Source organism: Canis lupus, chromosome 27 (assembly GCF_011100685.1).
Source record: "Canis lupus familiaris isolate Mischka breed German Shepherd chromosome 27, alternate assembly UU_Cfam_GSD_1.0, whole genome shotgun sequence".
Classification (NCBI taxonomy): Eukaryota; Metazoa; Chordata; class Mammalia; order Carnivora; family Canidae; genus Canis; species Canis lupus.
In genome coordinates, this window is record NC_049248.1 from 21,288,715 (window position 1) to 21,314,111 (window position 25,397).

Sequence of the window (25,397 nt, forward strand, 5' to 3'; positions counted from 1 at the left end):
AATTGTAGGGAGGCCAGGTGCTCCCAGTGGTGACAAACAAGTGTTGTCTTTTAAAATTAATTGATTAATTAATTAATTAATTAATTAAAAACAATTGTAAAAGCCTGAAAAGTAGCATATTCAAATTTTAACATGGTTATCTCTGGGCAGTGATTTTAATGTTCTTTTTTATACTTTTTCAAATTGACTACCACGAGCATATATTCATTTCTATAATCAAGCAAAGAATTTCAGACATTCCAGGGCATACCTTATGATGGCTTTGACTGCAAATCTGACCACTGTAGAAAGCAGGAACAGCGGCGTGACCAGGATATGAAAGAGAGACAGGGAAGCAAAGGCCTCTGCAGGTTTTAGATTGTTCCCACTAGCATAGGCATGGGTCACGAATGTCTGTGCAAAGAGAGAAGTTCTTTAGAGAAAGCTGGAGAAACTTTCACAAATGCTTACATTCAATTTTATAAACCTATCATATTCTGCTACACCAATCCTGACTCTGAGAACAATTACTTCATCCAAATTACATCCCTAACAAAATACTTGTCATTGGTAGAGTACTTAATGGTTTACATGGCATCCCCGCAGTAAACTTGTGAGAAGAGCAGAACAGATTCTATTTAGATTAGGAAATCGATTTCTGTCAAATTGCTGAGTAGGGGAGGGTAACAGAGAAGTGAACCTAGAATTCTTAACAACCAGGTGGGTCCTTTTCAAATAATACTAAATTTTCTAAGAGAAAAAGAAGGTATTCCATTGTTTTAGGGTCCCTATTATGGATCTTTACTAAATTTGCCAACATTAGTGTTCAATGTAGAGTTATTTATGTTTCTAAATGTAGTCCTAGTTTGTCATTTTAGTCTGAAATATAATGTAATTTTCTGGTTGTTGATTTACCACTATCCTGATACACGAATGTCTGGGAAACAGGTCATGAAGATTACAACAGTTAGTCCCCAACTACTATTAATTTTGCACCCCAGGGCACACTTGGCAATGTCTGGGGAGCGCTAACAGCATCCAATAGGAAGAAGCCAGGGATGCTGCTACACATCCTCGTGCAGAGGAATGGCCCCTCCCAACACAGAATTATCTAGGCCAAAAAGTCTATGGTGTCACCTTTGAGAAACCCTGGATTAGAATGATTACAATGGGGATTGCAAGAGAAAACTGGCAGAGGTAAAGTAATATATATTACCAACCACACGTTCTTGATCTAAATCATTTCTAAACACTGACTTAGTTCCATTTCTAAAAGCAAGAGAAAGTTTCTTACAGCGAGAACAGCTGCTATGGGAATTGCTGCGTTCATGAAGACTGTGGAAAGAAATCAAATACATTAGGTTCATTGAACTGTGAAACATTTTAAGTAACTTTAGTTAATCATCGATTATTACTTTAATAATAATCTCTATCTTCCCTTGAAGATAGAGAGGAACAAGTGCATTAAATAACATTTTGTCTGGAGTCCACATACATTGCCCAGTTGGTATTTCCTTGTTCACAGTCTTATGAGTTCCCCCATATTAGTCTGAATCAGAAAATATTTTTTCTTTTTTTAAACAGATTTTTTTAAAGATTTTATTTATTTATTTGAGAGAGAGAGAGAGAGAGAAAGAGAGAACACAAGCAGGGTGAGGGGCGGAAGGAGAAGCAAGGAAAACACTAGCATTTAGAGGTCACAGTAAAATTAAAAAGCGAAGTTCATGATTTGTAGTTAAATTTTTCATAAACCATAGAATTCTAGGGACTGAGGAGTAAACGACTAAGTGAATTGGTAACAGAGTGGAAGCTGGAACCTTGTTTACTTGACATGCAGGAGAGAATCCATCCAAAAATCATCATCAGTCCTCATGATCTATTCTCATGAATTACCCTGACCATTATATGCAGAATCAGATTGTGCCTTTGCAGGTCCAGGTATGGCTTGGTTATCAAATCCGAATTCTTATACAATACTGGGAATCCGAACACTGCCCTGAGCTTCCTAACAGCACAGATGAGGAGCTATGTTTCTGCTGCCACCTCTTTTCTGTGGCTATTGTTACTCCATTCTTTAAGTGTATTTCTTTCTTTTCCCCTCATTATTATTTATACTTAATTTTATAATCAACGTCTTTGAATAGGTAATCTCCCCTTGATGAAGAGGAACAAGAGCAACTGCTATTTGGCTGAAAACCATTTATATAGCAATCTGCACCAAGTATTATAGCGGGTACTCTTCCTAATCCCATTATAAAGGTGCGAACAAGAAGCTTCCGTTCACACAGCTGGGATTCAAACCAATGTAGTCAGGCCTCTCGGACTGCTCACCACCACCTTGCTCTGCACTAACACACCACAATAATTGAGATACAATAAGAATACTTTCTATACATTCTCATATTTAATGACCACAACTATTCTACACAATAATGAGGCAGCAGCTTATGAAGGGTGAGTAGCATGCAAGATTCCAAACTAAGAGGTGATAGAGCTTGGATTTAAACCCAGAACTTTCTGGTCTCAAAGCTGTATGTTCTTTTCACTTCTCCATATAAAATTCCATCAAAGTGAAGACAAAAAAAATATGATACTGTCTTTTTGCCTCTTACCAGTGGATTAAATCCATAAATAGTACATGACGATTTGGCAATGGAAGCTAGGAAATTACAGAATTTCTCTTCCCCCCGCCCCCACCCAGATATTATCTCAACTGGCAAGAACACTGATTCATAAATGTAAAGATGGATCTTCAATTCTACTAGTAAGTGTCCTGTTTAACTTTGTTTTACAATATTTTCAGATTATCACTTATTGAGCACTTTTATGTTTCAGGTACTTTTCTAAACACTTTGCACACATTATCTTATTTAATTCCCCAAGATACTCTTAATACTTCCCAGCTTCCTGATGAGAAAATGGAGACTCCCCGCAAATACTGACCAAGGCTGGAGAGCTGACAAGTTACTGAGGCAGGACTTCATTTCAGGTCAGCTTGCCCTCTAAGCCTCAACAGTAACCACTCTGTTATTGTTATAAATGTTGATCTTTTTCTTTCATTATTTTTATCTTCTTGTGGTGCTCTACAAATACCATTTATAAGATGCATATATGTTTATATATATATATATATATATATATGATTTATTTATTTATTTGTTTGTTTGTTTTTAGGTAGGCTCCATGCCCAGTGTGGAGCCCAGTGTGGAGCCCAGTGCAGGACTTGAACTCAGGATCCTGAGATCAAGACCTGAGCTGAGAGATCAAGGGTCAGATGTTTAACTGATTGAGCCATCCAAGCACTTCTATTTATAGAATACTTTTAACAGTTACTAAACAGTGTCACATTCATTGCCTCATTTGATTCTCACAATACACCTGTGGTAATGATTTATTATTATTACACCAATTTTAGATGAGGAAACTGACAGAGGTTAGTGAGCACTAGACCATTTGCCAGGTGCTTTATATGAGATAATGAGTTCTGAAGCATTTGACATAGTGGATAGAATAGAATCAACAACTTTATCAGCATTTGTATCGTTTATTATTTTAATCTTCCCTATAGTCCTACATGGTAGACATTATTATCACCTCATGTTACAGACTAAGATATGGAGGTTTGGAGGATATAAATGACTTGGTCAAGGCCACAGTGCCAAGAAGAGGCAGAGCTGGGATTTATAGCCAGATCTATGCAACTCCCATAGTTCATGCTCTGAATCACCAAGAACACTGTACTTAATCAGATCATAAATCTTACAAGTGGTCCAACTGGAGTTTTACACAATTGACTCAAGAATTCTTGCTGCCTATCATAAATACATGTACTCTGTATTTTTACCTTCATGATTTGTTTTTCTCCCCCATTATGGCCTCCTCTGTTTTCTCTCATTTTATATCCAACTTTCAAAAACCAACTAAATCTCACGTCTGGAGACAGACAAACTGGATTAACAATCCATTTCTGTGATTTATTAGGTGAATGATTTAAGGGAAATTCAAGTTCCTTAAGCTCTCTCCACCTCAGTCTTTTAATATCTAAAATGGAATTAATAGTAGAATCTAAATCATTGGATGTTGGGAGGGTTAAATGAGATGGTATGTGTAAAGCCACTTATGGCAATAATTGGCTGAGTATCTCAATATATTTTTATTGTCATTATTTCTGGCTGCACCCATCCTTCTTATGAGTATTTTAGCCCACTGCACAGAGAAATATGCATTCCTCTGTCAGGGTCACCAGCTTACTGTACTACTATATAAACAAATGGATACCAATCTTTCCATCTTCTAGCATTTGGATACCATATTAGCAGTGGTGCCGAGATGGAAGAAAAATCTTCCTCCCATTTCATTTCTAATGCATCAGACCTTAGGACTAGAATAAATGAGCTATACAAACGAAATACTTTCTCCAAATCTATTTTACAAAAGAAGTATTTATAATCTCTAAGAACTAAAGTAGTTTAGAATTCGAGAGGAAACAATATATAAACCTCCAAAATTTTAGTTTGTTCAAAGTCTTGGGAACAATAAAGATAAGTAAAACTGACACACAAACCAAATCAAATGTTAGTGGGAGTAGTTTGGCTAAGTTTGTAAGAATTGTACTAACATAAACTTAATTATTCTTGAGAGTACTCAGTGTCACTCTGAGGGGAAAAAACAGTTTTTAAAACAATTACTTTATAAAAATTATAGCTGAAGATAAAAGTGCTCCGTATTTAAAAGTTCTTGAAACTTCTTTCACTTGGAATTATTGACATTTCTTCTCAATTTTCAAAATTAGCATTTTAAGTATAATCTTCAAGAAAATGTAATATTATAAACTCCCAGATAGATAGGTAAGACAACTACAGATTATTTTGGAAGATCTTTGAGGATAAGAACTCAATAGTAATATAGCTAAATCAACTTAACAAATTTTTACTGAAAACCCACTATTCATCCCAATGGTAACTGATGTGACAGTCTCAATTACAGGTACTATGCTCATCTCCATCCCCATTTTACAGATGAAGAAACCAAGGATTTCAGATGCAAAGTAACATGACAAAAGTACACATCTTTTTTTTTTCTTCAAAAGCACTCATTTTATAAGGAAACAAATTCAGATTTACCTGACTCTAAGCCTATGCCAACCCTGCACTTTAAATTTAAATATAGGCTCATGTGGCTAATGGCTATTGGATAACACCTCACCTATGTAGAAAGCAAATGGGCTTCCTAGGATAGGTAGAATGTCTCAGGGGGCACAACCTAAACTGAATAGGCCACATCACATGGTTTTTGGTGGTCCTTAGAGCGATGGCAACTTACTGGAGAGTGATGTATAAAGTGCAAAGGTTTTGAGACTGGATAGTTCTTTCATTCTTGTTTCTTCTACACTTTTGCAAAAGATGTGCTCCCAGGCATACAACTTTAGAAGTTTGATGCCTTTCAATATTTCATTTGTTTTCTTCAGTCTCTCAGTAGAATAATCCTATAAAACAAAGAATTTTTTTAAAAGTGCACGCCACATACAAGTGAATCAAAGAGGCTGGACTATATATATAAATGTATATACATATATACACATATACGTATATCACACAGGAATGAAACAGATCTTGATTTCTGCCTGGCTCTGCCACTGGTTGTGGCTGTGAGATCCCGTGGAAGGAAGGAGGCAAACTTTCTGTGTTTTCTCCTTCCAACTCTAAAATGAAGAGTTGAATGAAATGGCCTCAGATCTCTTTCCACCTAAAAATTCTTACGTTTCTGTCACTTTGGGTTAAATAAAAGCAGTTTCTTAAAGTTTCACATGATTTCCTTGAATAATGTCTACAGACTGTATATACAGACATTTAGGGAAATGATACAGAAACTTCCAGTGGCTCCTTCTAACATCTAACTCATTTTATTCTCTCCTCAGCACTATCACTCACACTTAGAAAACAATGAATGTAAAAAAAAAGTTAGGGTTGTGTATGTTCCCACTGTATGTGTTCACATTGCATCTTCATAATATACTTATTGAAACCAAGGCTATTACCTTTAACTTCAAGAGATTTCTACATACTTCTTCATAAGCTCTGGTCTAAGACCTAAATTAGATGTACTAATTGCTAAGAATTTGGATCAACTGAAAAGAGATTTTACTCAACTGTTGCAACTTCCACTACTACCACGTATAAGAATTATCAGTAAGGTACAGTAAGGTACATTATGACCCATGAACTATCAAAAGGAGCAGCACAACTGGCCAAAAGACAGGTAGGAGGAAGCAAAAGTAGCAAATGGCTCAGTTTTTGTTCATCTTTTGGTCTCTACAGGGTCTTGAGTGCCTATCAGATGATTGTTACATGAGTCAATGAATACTGTATGACGAGCTAAATGAGAGACAGATGTCTGAGGATTGTCATGTCTGCACTCTGTGGCCCTCTTCCTCACCTCTCTATTCATGTCCTGAAGTAAAGATAGGGAGATGGCTCAGACAGAAATAATGAGTAACCTCACCGGGAGCAGCAGAAAAACAAGTGATAAAAACCACCTGCACATGCAACTTGCTTTTCACAGAAGAAACCAACTTGGAAAACAATTCTGTCAGGGGCAGCATCCCTACATGTCACGCCTGATTTACAGACAGCCTTGCTCATATTTAATCAAACTGTATTTCTAAACATGCTGCCAACAATTTTATTATTTGTCAATATTTCCTTAAAAGAAGCTAATTCTTGGGTCCAATAAAATGATTTCATGGCACACTGAAGCCAGAAAGGATCAATAATTGGGCTTTTTCTTGTTTGCCAAGTGGACCATAAACATAGCCAGAGCAGCTGCCACTGAAATATTTCTGTGTAATTTCATAGATCATCACATGGTTTGATTCAATTTTAGGGAAATTTAACTTCAGAAGCAGCAAACCCAATGCTTTATTTGTTCTTTGATACATTTATCCTATGTCAATAATTAGCATCCAATGGGCTCAAAACACACTTAGGTGTATTCTCTAGACAAGTGATCTACAAGAAGATCCAACATCTCATCCCTCATGGCACTTAAAAACATTAGGATTTGTGACTCTGGTGTTTTGAGTCTAAGATCATCAAGTCATTCATTTCAAGTCCACTTTTAAAAAGTGTTTTTGCAACACAGAAAATACACATTTGCTACCTAAGAGTTGAAAGGAAATATGATAATTTCCAAATGATTCTGAGTGGCATGTATTAATTTCCTATTATTTTAAAAATAAAAAAGCTTACTAGATTTTCCTAATCAAGTTTCCGAAGGATGTTAACTTACAAGAGTGCTTTTCTGAGCCTCTGCCAACTTTGTAGCGATGAAGTACTGAATTGGCGCGAGGAGCACAATGACAGCTGCGCCAACCAATGCGCTCGATCCAAGTAAATTATAGAGCAGAATCACTCCCATTATGATCTATAAAGGAAAACATATGGAAAAGGGAAAATGAATAGGAGTGTGGGGACCACTGCATGAAAGGAAATATGGTGAAAATGTAGTAATTCTTAATTATTAATTAATAAGTATATTTATTTGGAAGTCAACTCAACTAAGAACTGTTGGATTTTACTATGTTTTATTTGAGGAATGCTAAGTAGTAGGAATTTATTTTTAGTCTGATGATCTGTACAACTGGTGTCAAACCAATTTACTGCATGATGCTTCAGACTGGTCCCCTGATGCTTCTGACCTTCTAACATAGTCTTCACATTTTTAAAAAGACAGGAAATTTTTCTTGACAATGTTATCACCCGCTGTAACTGACATTCCATATTGTCATGGAATTGTACTAGCTTTTCCAGGCAGGAAGGATAGAAAGCAGGAGGCAGCATCATAATGTAAGTGAGCACTGGATGGTTGTTGTAGGTTAAAGGCATAATCCGAGCTCCTCACGTCCTCAATGTCCCCAGAAGTCACTTGATGACAAGAGGCTAAGCTTCATTAAAATTGTGAAGAAGCTAAAGTTGGTGGTATTTCATACCTCACTTTCTTTTTTAAATTTATTTCCCAAAATCTAGAGCTGAATCATGTAAACCAACCATCTCTGGTTTGTCACTTTCTTCTTCTTCCTTTAAAAACTTAAAAGATTTGACCTGCAATCTTCTTTCCCCACTTTTTTCCTCCAGTAGCTCAGTTTATCATGGCTAAAAATGACAACTAATTAACTACACCCATGCAGTAAAAGCATTTAACCCTTGTGTGTATGCCAATGATAACAACTAACAGTGGCCTTTTAGAGGCAAGTGCACATATTTACTGCCTGACCAATTGGGCTTTTTAGGGATTCCAATTAAAATGAAAGCTTCTTTAACGACACTCATGATACAGTCAACCAGAAGCAGCCTGGGATTTTTGGTGCATTTTAAATTATATCATGTAGGCAGCCTTGACCTGTATATAAGTACATATTGATAAAAAGAAACCAAGCATATTTTAAGTTTTACTTTGTGTCATGCACTGTGCATGATATACACTTTTATTTGACTTGGATTTCCATTTAAAACTAAAAAGACAAATAAATTTTCAAACTACTATATCTTATTTACTATTGTATGCATTTCAATACCACTTGGTACAGAGGGACATAGGTGATCAAGTGGATTTAGTAAGATCTACAGTTTAAACTCTACAGGATGCAAAACTTGAGATAACTAAAAATATTCAGCATCACATAGAGAAAAGGGCTGAAAATACTTCTTTTGTGATTTTACTCAATTAGGGGGGAAAACCCACATCTTTTCTAAAATACTATTTTCCATAAAAAATAGCGAAACTGCCCTCCAGCTTGTTAGTGTTCCTATCACCTAATAAAGTGTGACATTTTAGAATACGTCAGCTATTGAAATTATGGGATGGAATACAAAAATTGCTCTACTTCAGAAATGCCATAAGAGAGTCTGTCAAAATGAAAGGGGGCAAGCCTTGGCTCTGTGACTTGCCTGAATTTGGTCAATAATGATAAAAACTAACAACTACTGAATGCCCGTGAAATGCCAGGCACTACACTGAACGTGCTACACATATTAACTTATTTAGTCCTGCCAATTCCAACAATTCTACAAGGCAGATACTATTATCACTCCCATTTTAAAGTTAAGGAAGCTGATGCTTTGAGGATTTAAACACATGTGCAAACTGTTGTGCCCAAGATTGCAAATCTGAGAAAACCACCAAGGAGCCGACACCAATGCAAACACACGAGGGTTTATTTACAAGCTCGAGCTTGGGTCCAAGTATACCCAACACAGCGAAGCAGGGACTTGTTAACTAGTTACCTAATGCCACCACCCATGGATCTAACCCAGGCACCTGGTTCTGGGGGGACTGCCCAGGAGCCTACTGGGAAGTGGACTTCACTGAGGGAAAACCTGGAAAATTCAGATACCGGTATTTACTAGTGTTTATAGATACTTTTTCAGGATGAACAGAGGCATTTCCCACCAAACATGAAACAGCACAGATCATGACCAAGAAACTGCTGGAAGACATCTTACCAAGGTATGGTTTTCCTGTTAGAATTGGATCAGACAACAGACCAGGATTCATCTCTAAGATAAAACAGGGAGTGGCACTAGTATTTGGGGCAGATTGGAAATTACATTGTGCTTATAGGCCCCAAAGCTCAGGACAGGTAGAGAAGATAAACGGAACATTAAAAGAGACCTTAACTAAATTAGCCCTGGAGACTGACTGGGTGACTTTCCTCCCCTTTGCCCTATATAGGGTGAGGAACTCCCCATATAAGATGGGACTTATCCCCTACAAAATCATGTTCAGTCTTCCTCCACCTATTATCCCCAATTTAAAACCTGAGGTGCTTGCTGAGTTTGATGATAACCAATTTCTTTTCTCCCTCCAAATGTTACAAAGAGCCCATGAACAGGTATGGCCTAAGCTGAAAGCCCTCTACAAAACCGGGCCACCCCTGACCCCCATCGATATCGACCAGGTGACTGGGTGGGTCCGGAGATACCAATACCAGACACTTCAACCTCGCTGGAAGGGACCCTACATTGTGATCCTGACCACTCCCACGCTCTCAAGGTCAATGGGATTACTCCCTGGGTCCACTACACCCATGTCCAGCCAGCTGACCCACACGCCATTCTCAAGGACTTTGTTCCAGAATGGAAAGGCCAACCAGACATGGACAATCCCCTAAAGCTAAGACTGCGTCGTTCTCATGTACCCTGCTAAATTAGTTGCTTCTGTCAAAGACAGAGTCAATGCAGTTCAGGTCATGGTACTCAGACAGCAATACCAACCAGTGGACCTTGTTACTGAGACCAGCATGGACCCATGATTGGGTCCTTCCTTAGGTTCCTCTGAGAGGGGGAAATGTGGAGGCCGAGAAAATTAAGGCCATTCCACCTCAAGTTTAGCGTTAGCACAAGTATAGCCATCTCAGGCCCCTGTGAATAAGAGCTGAACTTTACAGGAAAAACTGCAGAACACCCTTGACAGAGAGTCCCATATCAGAATGAAAACAGAGCTCAGAATGCCCTTGACAGAGACAGAAAGTCCCATATTGGAATGAAAACAGAGCTTAAGAAATTCCTCCACCCCTTCTGAAAATTCCCTAAAACAGCCCATAAAAACCCAGCTGTAACCCCCTTCAGGGTCCAAGTCCCTGCTCCACTGTGTCGGGTATACTTGGACTCAAGCTCGAGCTTGTAAATAAACCCTCGAGTGTTTGCATCGGTGTCGGCTCCTTGGTGGTTTTCTCAGATTCGCAATCTGGGGCACAACACAAACCGGTAGAGCAAATACTTGAACCTAAGAGGTAGAATTCCAAACCCCTTTCTTAACCTATATCAGAGTATTTCTGAGTTTCAGCTTTCTCTTCTTTAAAAAGGGTATAATAACCTAGCATATTCAAAAAGTTTACCCTTTATTGAGCTAAATATCTCATACTCCTTTTGTTTTGTTTCCTCTGCAAATGAGAATATTTTATATATTGATTTACCTGAACAGGCATTGCCCATAGATTGGGACACAGGAACAAGAACCACATAAGCTGATTGGTTTCAATGGCAACCAAGTTATTAATCTGTCCCAGGGTCATCTCTCCCATGGATAAATTAGATGTAGACAGCCTAAGGATTTTATTGTATATCATGGCCTGCAAAACAAACAAACAAAAAAGTACTTGAAGCTCTAAACTTAATCAACACTCTATTCACTTTTATTGAAAAGATGACACTTTAAATTTTTCTGGAGAACAAAGGAAAAAAAACCAGAATACTATCTCCTTAAGTCAACCACTATCTTCATTTTAGCATAGTTACTTTCAGTCCTCAACTATATACAAATTTAATTTTCTGGTGATACAATCAAAATGAATATTCAGTTTTAAACATAACCTCTAGAACAAACTGAAACAAAGATAAATAATGTAAATTCTCAAAAGTTTTCTTTCTTTTTTTTTTAAGTAGGCTACACACCCAGTGTGGAGCTCAACCCAAGGTTTGAACACACAACCCTTATATCAAGACTTGAGCTGAGATGCAGAGTCAGAAGCTTAACCGACTGAGCCACCTAGGTGCCCCAAAAGTTTTCTAATTACTACAAAAGCTTTTAAAAATTCAGTGGGTTTACTAATTAGCTCTGTTTATTTTATTAAGTAGCTTCTAGAAGTGTTGAAGTACGAAAGTAAAAACAGAATGAAAAACAAAATTGACTCCACTATCCTCCTCTCATTGGATGGCATATTGTATTTTCAAAAAACAAAGATCATTCAAAGCTTTTACATACCAGCAGAGCTCCACGGAGGTTAATGCCAGTCTCTATGGTTACATAGTAGGAAGCCTGTAAAAATGTCCTTTGCAGGATAAGGGCCAGGAAAAGAAGAACTGCTAGTACATAAGCATTTTCAAGAAATTCCTTTGATGAAAGGGTTTCTGAAATCTTGTCCCAAAAGAAAAAGACATAAATTATACCTGGTCTTTTCATATGCCAGGTGTACAGTTCACATTTATTAAATGACATATGATTTTTAAATATAAAAACTCAATGTCTTTATAATACAGCAGTGGAATGAGCCATAGCAAGGCAATTTTGGCTTTTCTTCATTATGTCCACAGATACAAATTCAAACTAGTTTAATGCATAAAATCCCAAACTGATCATTTAGATTGCTGGAAATGCCTGATTAGGGAAAAAAGGTACATTTTAATTTTTAAAAATTTGAGTATATTTTCTGCAAAGATAAATTGAGAAGTAGTAACTGAAGATTAAAGTTAATTTAGACTGTAATTTAGAAGTAGAAACCACAACATTGATGGTCAGCAAGACCAATGAAACAAAAATACAATTTCTATAGCTTTACAAATTTAAAATAATTCTACATAGTTGACTTACTCTAATTCTCATGTATCTTAATTTATATTAACAAAATAAATTATAAAATATGTAATGTGGCTATTAATTTCACCCACGTTGACACTTCCAGTAACAAAACATAACTTATGAAATCATTTCAGCAGGAATATGAGTGAAGTCATCATAGGGAAATACAAAACTGATTGCTTTTTGTTTGTACCAATAGTATGTGGTATCTTGGTTAGAAGTGAGGGAAAAGTAACACTTAAATAAGTATATTGTGTCAATCTGGACAATCTTCATTTTTAAGGTTTAGATCCATTAAATTCTATTTCAGGTCCCTTCCTCTTCTTTCATGGGGATACACAGAAATGTGTAAGTTCTGCTCCTTCTCAGAAAAGCGTGTGGTTAATATGTGAAAGGGAGAGGGATGACAGAAAAATTCTATGTGGAATTAATGGAATGTAATCAGGCTAGTAGGGACAAAACATCACAAAAATGCATTCAATGGTGAAAATATCTGGTTCACTTCAATAATAATTGAGCACCAATATGTGCAAGTGACTGAGCTATACATTGTGAACACAGATATGAACAGTTCACAGTTCTTCTGTTGAAAGAGCTTACCACCTAGAAAGATAAGCATGGCCATAAATAACATGCTTCATTATAAGGAACATTTATAGCTAGTGCCAAGGTGAAATAAACAACATGTTGGAGAGTACAAAGGAGAGTCAAATTCCAGCCAGAGCAATCAGAAAAGCTTCACTGAGGAGGTGGCATTTAATGTAGGCCTTGAGAATGCATGAAATTGTAATAGGTGGAGGAAAAAAGGATAGGAAATCAGATTGAGAGAATAGAAAGGAAAACTGATGCTTCTAGATTAGAGTTTCTATCTGTGAACCTAAGGAAATCAGCTCTTAGAAACTAGGAGGTTCATGATAAGACTTGAGACTTTCTTAATAACAGCAAATAGATTATATATATATATACATATATATATATGTATATATATATATACACACTTTCAAAGGCATGCACTTTATTCTAAGATACCTCCTTGACAAGAAGGGATCATGGGTTAGCATATAGACGAAAGCATTACATTCTAAACAAGCCCAAACTTTAGCTTAAATGTCATCTATTTAATCTCCATTAGACATATTCTAGAAAAGAGCTTGAAGTTCTTTAAAAAGGAAATGACAGCTAGCTGTAGCTAGATGAAATGGAACTGAAATGGCATGACTTCTGCCTGAAAGCAGTGGTTACAGAGAGGGATGGCTGGGATCTGAAAAGGTACACTCAGCCAGTGCAGCAAGAGCAATTAAAAGACCTGTATCTGGAACTTGGTTATCTCTTTCTAGCTGTGCCTCTCTGTGGCAGAGGTCTGTGTAACCTGAGCCTCAGAATCAGAATATATATATATTCTGAGAAGGAATATATATATATATATATGAAACAAAGTGATGGCTTTTATCATACAAGAAAAGAAAAATGTACATGTTACAAGTCACATTGCTAATGTAACTGGTCACAGGCTTCTAAAAAAAAACGTGACTCAGCCAACCCTCATGTACTTATGCATGAAGATTCTTCGAAGGGTTGCTAAAAAGATCAAAGAAAATCAATGTGAAATTTCTGAACCTGGCTTCTGGCGCATAGTAATTATTAAATATTTATAGGCTCTGAATCTGAGAAATAATTTTGTTGAACAGATCCATTCAATGAATACCTAAACACATGATTTTCTCTACAAGGAAAATTATTGTTTTCTTTGCTTTAAATACATTCAATTCTCTGTAAATAAGCCTGTTTGAACTCTTCAAAGAACCACATTAATAGTAATAGAAAGTAACAATTACATGAAATCTGCCAATAATGTATTTCCTTTCAAAAACAACCACAAACTTACTCCTGTTGTGTTATTTGTCCCATTCTGAGTTTCATTCACACGCTGAACTATTCCAGAAATACAGAGAGGTCCAGCAAAACCCAGTAAGTCTGCAAGATATCGGAATGTGCTACTAAGTAGAATTGGTCGCCCAAAAGCTCTATACATTGCTAGCCAGATAGATGGAGTCCGGTTTGGATGATCTGCTACTTTTTTCTGAAAGAAGAAAAACAAATGAACCAAAATAAAACTACTAGCACAGCAATTAATCTCAGCAACTATGGCAATTATTCTGATATTTCTGATGATATTTTAAGTTTCTAAGTGTTAAGTACAGTATGCATAAACTATATCCTTGCATTCCATGCAAAGAGTAGCTACTGAATGTCTTTTAATAGAATAGAATGAGGAGTAAATAGGCCAGATTTTCAAGCACTTTGCATTATTTTTAGCTGCCAAAGGATAACCCAAAATTCTTAAGATCAAATTAAAATTAATTTTAATTATTTTTAGTTTGGAAAATGTGTATACGTCATTAATATTACCAAATACCATTGGATGGAAAAGATAGTAAAGTACAAAATTCAAGGTTACAGTCGTATGTGAAAGACTAGTCAAGATTTCTGGAGTTACTAGATCATAAGATATTTACTACGAGCTAAACAAAACAGATAACCCCAACTTCAAATTGTTTCTCTTCCAAGTATTTCCCATCTCCAATAGTAGTAATCAGCACATTTTAAAGTTGTGTTAGACTTATGTTTTCTTTTTTTTTTAGACTTATGTTTTCTAGTTATTTGATAAAGAAATGCAAAAATGAAGAATGGCATATGCGCTTAAGCCAACTCATGCTTTCACACATCTGTAGTTGTGTTTGAAAGGATTTTAAGACCTGAACAAATAATCATAATTAAGTCTAGAGAGGTGGATAAAGTTTTTCATTGTGGCAAAGAAGCCAACTCAATGGAATAGAATTTGTGTTTCATATTTGATTCCCTATTAGATGAATAATTTGATTATTTTAAAAAGTTTATTAATACAAGATATTAATGCACTAAGTTCAAGCTGAATTGTGTTATAAAGAGTACTCAGAGCACTTGAACAATGTTTAGTCTATACTGTTAATCTTTACTTTAGCAAAGATGTTTTAAAAATATTATGCAATACTTTTCCCAGAGGTGAAACCAAAGAGATGACTCAGGTTCATTTGCAGTAACATTTCCTGCAATATTAATTTCATAACACACATTATTTTGACACAAAACAGAGCTCATTTTCATCATTTACCATAAATGCATTGTTGTCTTGATTTAGAACAGACAAAAACTCTGATTCACCATACCCTACCCTTTTCCAAAGTTGTTAATACTAATAATTTCAATTACAATATATGTAGATGACTGCCATATAAATTATATCTACCACTGTGGATAGCACTTAGGACTATAAAGAATGATAACAAGACAAATTCAAAATATCCAAAGACTCTCATATTTAAGAGTTTTAAGATCAATTATAAATGCTCAAAATACCAGAAGAAATCAATTTTGGCAGACATATAGGATGATATATGATATATGATACATAGCTTTATTTAATTCAGTTTCTCAAGTTTGGAATATGGACTCCAAATTTTCATCAATAACTAATTTAAGGATTTTAGTTTCTTAAATGTGGTTATTAATGATATCTATTTTACTTTTATATAACAAAATGATTGAAAAGATACTTGAAAAAAACAATTTCATGAGCTGTTAACATTATATGGTAACAAGGATTAGATATACTTGATCATTGAGTTTAATTTTTACTTTCTAGTAGGTTCCAGAAAAAAATTAGTGTTCCTCCTATCCCTCCTCATGTATGAATTGGGCAATTAACACAATATAACTTTATTTCATTGGCTCTTCTGATACATGTACAGTGGAACAATTCATATGACTCAAAATTACTGGGAAAGTCATACGAAGAAAATCTGCTCTTCCTTAACCAAAGATACTTAAGCTTACTGTCTTTATATTTAATCGACCCATTTTCTACAATTATGGACATGAAAAACTGATACTAAATTACCTTTTGCTCTTCATATGCATCTTTCAGGCAAACATAATTTGTTACTGCCCTCATTGCTATTGGTAATTTTCCAATTGCTTTCAAATCAATAGGCTTTTTATGAGCAGATATGATAAGTGTGTTCATCCACCAGTATGTTGCTTTTGACAATAAATTCACAAATGGCTGGAGAAATCTCACACCCAGATCCTGGAGGTCTTCAGGAGGCTTTACTTTCTGAGGATTCATGAAGAATACATATCTCTGTGGCAAGAAAAATTCCACAGAATAATAATTAACCCAATTCTTTTTCCACATATTAAAATAAAATTTTAACTTTTTCTACATTTTCATTTCAGGAGGACAGAATGTTTATTTTACATTTATTTTAAATTTTTAATTTATTATATTCAAAAAATTTTTTGAAATATTTCCCTTCAGTTGTGTCTGAATGTTAATTAGTAAATGCCAGAATTTCATGTTTAATCCACGTAGGGACAATTCTAAAAAACAGATTATGTCTTTAAAAGACAGTTATTACTAGGAACCAGTCTTTCATGGTATCCTGTGATAGGATCAACTAAATAAAGATTTTTACACTATTTAGATTTTTTAAATGTGTTGACTCTATTATTGAGTCACTCCCTGATAATTTGTGGTTTGGCTAATGTTCACTAACTGTTCTCCACTATTCCTTGCAGCTTGTAACTTGCCATTAAGAGCAAACAAAGTGCTCTATTAGAAAATTAATACTGAAAAATCATTCACAAATATGTCATACAACATAACAGCATTATGTGATGCAAAACACAACAGGTTTATAATCACAGACCAGGCACGAGTCTTGACCATGTGACTCTGGATATAGCTAGTTATCTCTAGAAGTTTCTTCATAAGTGAAAGGAGCAAAGGTATTATCTTCTTTTCATTTTGAAATTTCTAGGAATACAGTAGTTTGCCTAATATAGGTGTGCTTGGTACAAATCATGGATGATGGAATTTCCTGATAAAAACAATTACATCTATAATATGAACTGAGCATAATATTTGGCACATAACAATCAGTCAATATTTACAGATGAATAAATAGATTCTAGGGTTATATCAAGATTTCTGGAACACTAATGGCCTGAAACTTAGTGATTAGTTCAACTTTTATACACATAGATGATATATATTTGCTCATCCTCTTGAATACTGATTTCTGGATGACTATAATCTTGAATTATTGGGGTTTTGAATTCCATTAATTAAATAAAAATGATTAGATACCTACTCTGACCCGAATTACATTGATCTCCACAGCCATGAGGAGTCCATTCAAGATGACCATCATGCCAGTAATGCAGAAACGCAAGTCTGATACTCCCCAACCGGACTGCCAGTACTTGACCAATTTTATGGTTTTTGTAATAAAGGCCATTACCCAATACAGAAATAGGGCTGGAAAAATAAAAAGGAAAAGGAAAAAGATGCAATCTTTTCCTCATATTTCTTCTAACTTCACTGAAATTTCAACATAAATATAATGCTTTTTAAAAACAAAGTTAATTTTAAATATTTTATTTCCACATTATTTTATTTTTTAAGAAAACAACATATATGCTTCATGCACTTTTGGAGTTTTAAACTGAAGATGTGGTAATGACTTTAAAATGCTAGTGCTTCCACTCTGTAATAGATCGACAGATGTAAAAAGACATCTAAATAGGAATAACCTACACTCCAGGACTCATATGTAATTCTGTAGACTCTGTCTCCTGGTATTTTTCTTTAAGAAGCCCCGATTATTTAAAAAATAAAAGAAGAAGAAGAAGAAGAAGAAGAAGAAGAAGAAGAAGAAGCAGCCGTGATTATATTATATGAAGAATTCACAAGTTGTTATCTGCATCACCTATCCAATGGGTTAGTGTGCTGCAGGTTCCAGGGATATGTCTAATGGTATTACCCTCGAATTATTATGGAGTGCATATTAGCTATATAATGGGGTTTCTGCTATACAGATCAGCATTCATGTAGTAAGTAACTCTTCTCACCCAAATGGTTTAAAATACTACATGCCTCCACAAAGTGAAGAACAATGATCCTACAGAATAAAGCCAGACTGGGATCCCTGGGTGGCGCAGTGGTTTGGCGCCTGCCTTTGGCCCAGGGCGCGATCCTGGAGACCCGGGATCGAATCCCACGTCGGGCTCCCGGTGCATGGAGCCTGCTTCTTCCTCTGCCTATGTCTCTGCCTCTCTCTCTCTCTGTGACTATCATAAATAAATAAAAATTAAAAAAAAACAAGAATAAAGCCAGACCTTAAGTAGTGGGATGAGAAAGGTAAGCATCTATACCATTTCATAACTACAGCCAGCGTTTTACAGGAGTTATGAGAAAGGCACTTTCCTAGAAATCAAAGGTCCAATATACTTCAAACTTTAAATAAAGGTAGTACAAATGAATATGGGATGAGAAAGAAGAAACCTGGAACATATATCAGACAATCCATTGTACAAGACATCACAGTTACTGAAGTTTAAAGGTGGTCACAGCTTCCTTAGTGAAAAAGAACTGAACACTGACGTATAAGCTCATCATCTATCTTGTTCTAGCATAAAACAGGAAATGTCAGAATAGATTTAGAGGGGAAAAAAAGAGCAAACTACATGCAACTACATGCTACCTAAAGAGATTTGTCTTGGGGTGCCTGGGTGGCTTAGCTGGTAAGCATCTGACTATTGATTTTAGCTCACATCGTGATCTCTGGGTCCTGTGACTGAACCCCGCATCAGGCGTTTTGCTCAGCACAGAGTCTGCTTGGGATTCTCTCTCTCTCCCTTTCCCCTCTGCTCCTCATCCTGCTCACATTCTCTCTCTCTCTCTCTCTCTCTCTCTCTCTATCTCAAGTAAATAAATAAAATCTTTAAAAAAAGAGATTTGTCTCAAATATAAAGAAACAGATTGAAAGTTAGTAGATGGAGAAAGATACACAATGAAAACAGTAAAAACAAGAAATCTAGAGTGGCTATATTAGTATAAGATAAAATAGACTTCAAAACAAAGAGTTTTATCATCAAAAATACTAATCCAAAGGGACACACTGAGCCCGATGTTTATAGTAGCATTATCTACAGCAGCCAAATTATGGAAACAACCCAAGTGTCCACCAACTGATGAATGGATAAAGAATATGTGGTATGTATATGTATATATATACAATTATGTATTATATATATTATATATATAATGGAATATATATTATATTTAATATATTATATTATATATTATATTATATTAAGATATTATAACTTTATATTATAACATATTATTATACATATAATAATATATATAATGGACTATTAGTTACAAAAAAGAATGAAATCTTGCCATTTGCAATGACATGGACAGAGCTAGAGAGTATTATGCTACGTGAAATAGGTCAGTCAGAGAAAGACAAATACCATATGATTTCATTCATACGTGGAATTTAAGAAACAAAACAAATGAGCAAAGGGAAAAGGGAGAGGGAGAGAGCGGTGGGGAGAGGGGGAGAGGGGGAGAGGGGGAGAGAGAGAGAGAGAGAGAGAGAGAGAGAGAGAAACCAAGAAACAGACTTTTAACTATAGAGAACAAACTGATAGTTACCAGAGGGGAGGAGGGTGATGGAGATTAAGGAGTGTGCTTGTGATGTGTAGCAGGTATGGATATAAGTGTTGAATCACTAAATTGTACACCTGAAATTAATATTACACTGCATGTTAACCAACGGGAATTCAAATAAAAACTTGAAAAAAATGACAGAGTATTATCAGAAACTTTGAAAACTTTTAATAATGACAGAAAGTCATTTTTTATAGACATAACAATTTTAAAAATACACATGTACTTAATAAATATTTAGAAGATCTGAATGCTATAACCACTTTGAACTGTTTGATATTTATTAGGCCATATAATATTTAATACTATAAGAATACATCCAAACGCCTTCAGAATATATACTCTTGTTAAGTGCACATGGTCCTGGCATAGGCTATATCCTTAGAAAACAAGAAAATATAAATTTAAAATAACAGAAATCACATGAAGTATGTTCTCTGTTCACAACGAAAGTAAATTAAAAATCAAGAACAGTAAGTTTATTGATTTTCTATTGCTGCTAAACAAATTAGCAGCAATAGAAGGTTTAGCAGCTTCTACCAACACACGTTTATTATCTCACAGTTTCCGTAAGTCAAGAGTCTGGGTGTGGGTCACTTAGGTTCTCTGCTTCAGGGTCTCACCAGGCTGCAAGCTCAACTGATTTGGTGTCTTCATTTTTGTCATACTCTATTGGCTAGAAACAAGTCCCATGACCCACTCACATTCAAGAGTAGAGGATTATACAGGGTGTGAACACCAGGGGCAGAGACTGTGAAAGTAAACTTTGAGACTTTCCATACAATTAGATATCTAGAAGTCTCCAAATATTTGGAAGTTAAATAACACAGTTCTAATTAATCTCATGTTAAAAAAGATATCACTAGGGAAATTAGAAAGTATTTGAACTAAATTACAATAAAAATACTATATGTTAAAAATTTAAGGATTGCAACTAAAACAATACTTAAAAGAAATTTTATGGCTTTAAATATCTATTTTAGGAAAAAAGATCCAAAATCAATGATTTAAGTTTCTATCTTAAAAGTGAGGGTAAGAACAATGAACAAAAATTTTTAAATGATAGCGATAAAAGAAGAAAGCAGTGAAACAGAAAAGAATAATTGAAAATTAACAAACCTAACAAAAAAGTTGGTTTAAAAAAAAAAAGATTAAGGAAATTGTCAAGTCTTCAGCTAAACAAATCAAGAAAAGAAGGAAATCATAAATTACCAGTATCAGGAATGAAAGAATTATCCAAGCATATCCTGCATCCTTAAAAAAGATAATTGGCTAATACCTTGAATAACTTTATGACAATAAATTTAAAAACTTAGATGAAAGGGACCTGTATATCAAAACTGACATAATAATAAATACTCTGAAGAGTCTATATCTTTTTTTTTAAATAAAGATTTTATTTATTTATTCATGAGAGACAGAGAGAGAGAGAGAGAGGCAGAGACACAGGCAGAGGGAGAAGCAGGCTCCATGCAGGGAGCCCGACGTGGGACTCGATCCCAGGACCCTGGGATCACGTCCTGGGCCGAAGGCGGCGCTAAACCCCTGAGCCACCCAGGCGTCCCTGAAGAGTCTATATTTAATAAAGAAATATGTTTATAATTTAAAATCCTAAGTTAAAACTCCAGGCCTAGATGACTTTACTGATGAATTCAACATTTAAGGAAGAAATAATATTAGTCATACACAATGTCTTTCAGAAAACAGAGAGATAGAGAACACTTTCCAACTCATTTTAAGAAGCCAGTATAAGCCAGCATATGAAAACGTGACAAAGATATTATAAGAAGGGACGTCTGGGTGGCTCAGTGGTTGAGCATCTGCCTTCAGCTCAGGGTGTGTCCCGGAATCCTGGGATGAGTCCTGTATCAGGTTCCCTGCAGGGAGCCTGCTTCTCCCTCTGCCTACATCTCTGTCTCTGTGTGTGTGTCTCTCATGACTAAATAAATAAAATCTTTAAAAATATATATATAAGAAAATAACATACCAATATCCTTCACAACACAGATCTAAAAAAGATTTAGCAAACAAAATCTAGCAATATATAGCATGGATAATATATAATGATCACGTGTAACATAGCCCAGGAATTCATGGTTACTTTATCATTTGAAAAATCAATCAATTAATTTAGCACATTAATGAAAATATAGCCATCCTAGTGGATGCAGAAAAAAACCTTTAATAGAATTCAACATGTATTCGTGATTTTAAAAACACAAAACACACAAAAAAATTATTTTAAATTTTAAAAAAATACTCTGAGAAAGCTTTGAATAGAAGAAAATTTACTTACTTGATAAAAGATGTCTATGAAAAGCCTATAATTAACTTTAAAAATAGTGCTCGCTTCGGCAGCACATATACTAAAAAAACTTTAAAAATAATTATGAAATATTGACTATTTCCCCTAAAATCAGGCATTAGACAAAGATTTCACTCTCCCTACATCTATTCTGCATTTTACTGGAGCCCTAGTTATTTGCAATATGGTGGAAAAAAAGCATAAAGGTTAAAAAAATAAATATAACTGTCTCTATTTTCAGATATGTTTGTATATATATAGAAAAATCCCAAGAAATATACAAAGCAATAATTAGAAGTAATAAATAAATTTCCAAGGTTTTAAAATATAAAGTCAATAGGCAAAATCAACTGTATTTTATATATATGACAGAAGCAGCTGGAAAATGAAATTCAAAATACAAGTCTATTTATAATAGCAGTGGGAAAACAAAAAAAGCTAGTAATAAATTTAACAAGACATAGAAGACCTCTACACTGAAATTATAAAACATTGCTTGGGGAAATGAAAGAATACCTAAAAAAGATGAAGAACAAACAGATTGTGGATTTCAATAGTATTAAGAGGTCAATTCTCCTCCAAATTGTTCTAGATATTCAGTGCAATCCCTATCATAATCCTACTAGATTTTTTTGGAAGAAATTAACAACCTGATTCTAACTATATACAACAAAAGAACTAGAATATTGAAGGCAATTTTGGGAGAAAAGCAAAGAAAACAAGTTGTGTGGGTACACTATATGATTTCAAGAACTCCAAAACAATAGTAATCAAAACAGAATGGTAATCTCATAAAACTCACAAATAGATCAGCGGAATAGAAACTGTAGAAATAGATCATACTTAAATGGTAATTTGATTCAAATATTTTACAAAGGTCCTAAAGCAATCTAACGAGAAATGTAAAGTTTATTCCGCAAATGGTGCTGAAACATATGGACATCCATTCGGGAAAAAGCCTTGGCACTAACCTCACATCATATACGCAATTAATTTTAAACGGGTCACAGTCCTGAAAATAAAAACTAAAACTATAAAGTTGCTAAAAAAAAAAAACAAAAAACAGGAAAATATGAGGGAAACATAATTTGAGAAGAGGCAAAACTTCTTAAGGCACAGAAAACAATAATTATACATGAAAAATGATAAATTATGCTACATCAAAATTAAACTCTTCTGCTCACCAAAAGACCTTGTTAATGAAGGTAAATATATTATTCATGTGATGAAGGTAAATACATCATTCATGTAAATGAATATGCATGCCCTTGACTGGAAGGAAAATATTCCCAAAGCATATATCTGATGCCATACTAGTATCTACTATACACAAAAAAGTACTCCTGCAACCGAATAATGAATATACAACCCAATAAAAAATGGGCAAAGGATATAATATAGCCACTTTGCAAAGATAACAAATGGCTAAATAAACTTATGAAAAAGTGTTCAACATCATCAGTCAGGGAAATGCAAATTAAAACCACAATGAATTATCAGTACACACTCACCAGCATGGCTAAATTAGAAAGATCAAATCATCAAATGCTGGTGAGCATGTGGAAAAACTGGAGCTCCCAGCACATTATTAGTGAGTATGTAAATTAAATCACTTTGGGAATGTAAAGCAAACCACTTTGGGAAAAGATTTTGTGGGTTCTTAAACAAAACATTAACATTTACCTACATACCTTATGACCCAGCAATTCCACTTCTACATATTTTACTCAAGGCAAACAAAAAACATATATCCACAGAAAGACCTGCACATGAATGTTTATACCAGCTTTCTCTTCATAATAACCAAAACCTGGAAACAGTCCAGGTACTCATTGTCAAGAGAATGGGAAACTGTGGGATCTTTATACAGTGGAATAATACCCAACAATTAGAAGAACAAAATACTGATTTATACTACATTATGGATGAGCCTCCAAAAAAATTATGCGGAGAGAAAGAAGTGTTACACAAAAGAATTTATACTGTATGATTCAATTTATGTGAAGTTCTAGAACAGGCAAATCTTATCTATGGTGAGGAAAAAATCAGATTAGATTTTTGCTTTCTGTGGAGATGAAAATAAAATGAGGGTTGACACAAGAAAACTTTCATGGGTTATGGTACTGTTCTATGAAATGATAGGGTTATAAAGGTGTGTACATTAAGCAAATGAAGATTTCTGTACTTCAGCATGTAGATTTTTAAAAATATTTTATTTAAATTCAATTTGCCAACAGCATGTAAATTTTATCTCACAAAAAGAACTGTAGAAAAATTTAACTCCGATTAATGATATGCATGCTGAAATAATTAGGAGGTGAAGCATATTAATGTCTAAAATTTACTTTAAGATGTATCAAAAAATAAGACAGCCCGATGGACAGATAGAAGGATGGAAAGAGGCAGAAATGTGATCAAATAGAATAAAATGTAAATTGAAGAATCTAAATATTAGCCAGCCAGACTCTGATCATGTCTCCTTCAAAATATTATCAAAATGCACATTTCCCTTCCATTTTCACCCTACAACTCTTGTATCTTATTCATCATCAGTTTTTCAGAAACTTAAATGTCTAACATATTGGATTCCTGATGGTATATATTTTTTTGCTGTTGCCTGCTAAAAATTTCACTCTTTTTTCTTGGCATCTTCAGAAAAAGATTTTTGTGATAACATCTGCCTGCCTTTCATGTTGTACTAAACAGCTATTAAGATAATTCAGACTTTGATAAGCCTTTTAAATTAATATTTCACCCAGTCTACTTGTTTGTATTGGATTGCCTTTGCCCAATCATATAATGCAGTGCAACAAAGAATTAAATAATCAGTATTTTCCACTAATTCATTTGAAATTTCAATGTCTTCTGGATGAGCAAATAAAATATTTGTGTGATTTAATTATTACTTTTCCAAATTTCTGTATCAGTAATCAACATCACTCTCATCATTTAACAATCAAGTGAGTTGGGGATTTACCCCAAAGATACAGATGCAATGAAAAGCCGGGACACCTGCACCCCGATGTTTATAGCAGCAATGTCCACAATAGCCAAACTGTGGAAGGAGCCTCGGTGTCCATCGAAAGATGAATGGATAAAGAAGATGTGGTCTATGTATACAATGGAATATTCCTCAGCCATTAGAAACGACAAATACCCACCATTTGCTTCGACCTGGATGGAACTGGAGAGTATTAT

General features: G+C 34.9%; 1 protein-coding gene across 10 annotated transcripts in view; it reads right to left on the bottom strand.

Annotated features, from left to right (window-relative positions):
• Positions 1 to 25,397, bottom strand: part of ABCC9 (ATP binding cassette subfamily C member 9) — a 150,517-nt gene that overhangs the window by 109,560 nt on the left and 15,560 nt on the right. For all 10 annotated transcript variants that reach the window (XM_038577022.1, XM_038577019.1, XM_038577024.1 and 7 more), the window contains 9 exons: positions 17,526 to 17,692; positions 16,271 to 16,513; positions 14,219 to 14,413; positions 11,740 to 11,892; positions 10,952 to 11,107; positions 7,267 to 7,401; positions 5,302 to 5,464; positions 1,274 to 1,314; positions 251 to 393 (listed from right to left, as the gene is read on the bottom strand). In XM_038577022.1, coding sequence (XP_038432950.1) covers positions 251 to 393; positions 1,274 to 1,314; positions 5,302 to 5,464; positions 7,267 to 7,401; positions 10,952 to 11,107; positions 11,740 to 11,892; positions 14,219 to 14,413; positions 16,271 to 16,513; positions 17,526 to 17,692 — 1,396 coding nt within the window. The remainder of the gene's footprint in view (positions 1 to 250; positions 394 to 1,273; positions 1,315 to 5,301; positions 5,465 to 7,266; positions 7,402 to 10,951; positions 11,108 to 11,739; positions 11,893 to 14,218; positions 14,414 to 16,270; positions 16,514 to 17,525; positions 17,693 to 25,397) is intronic.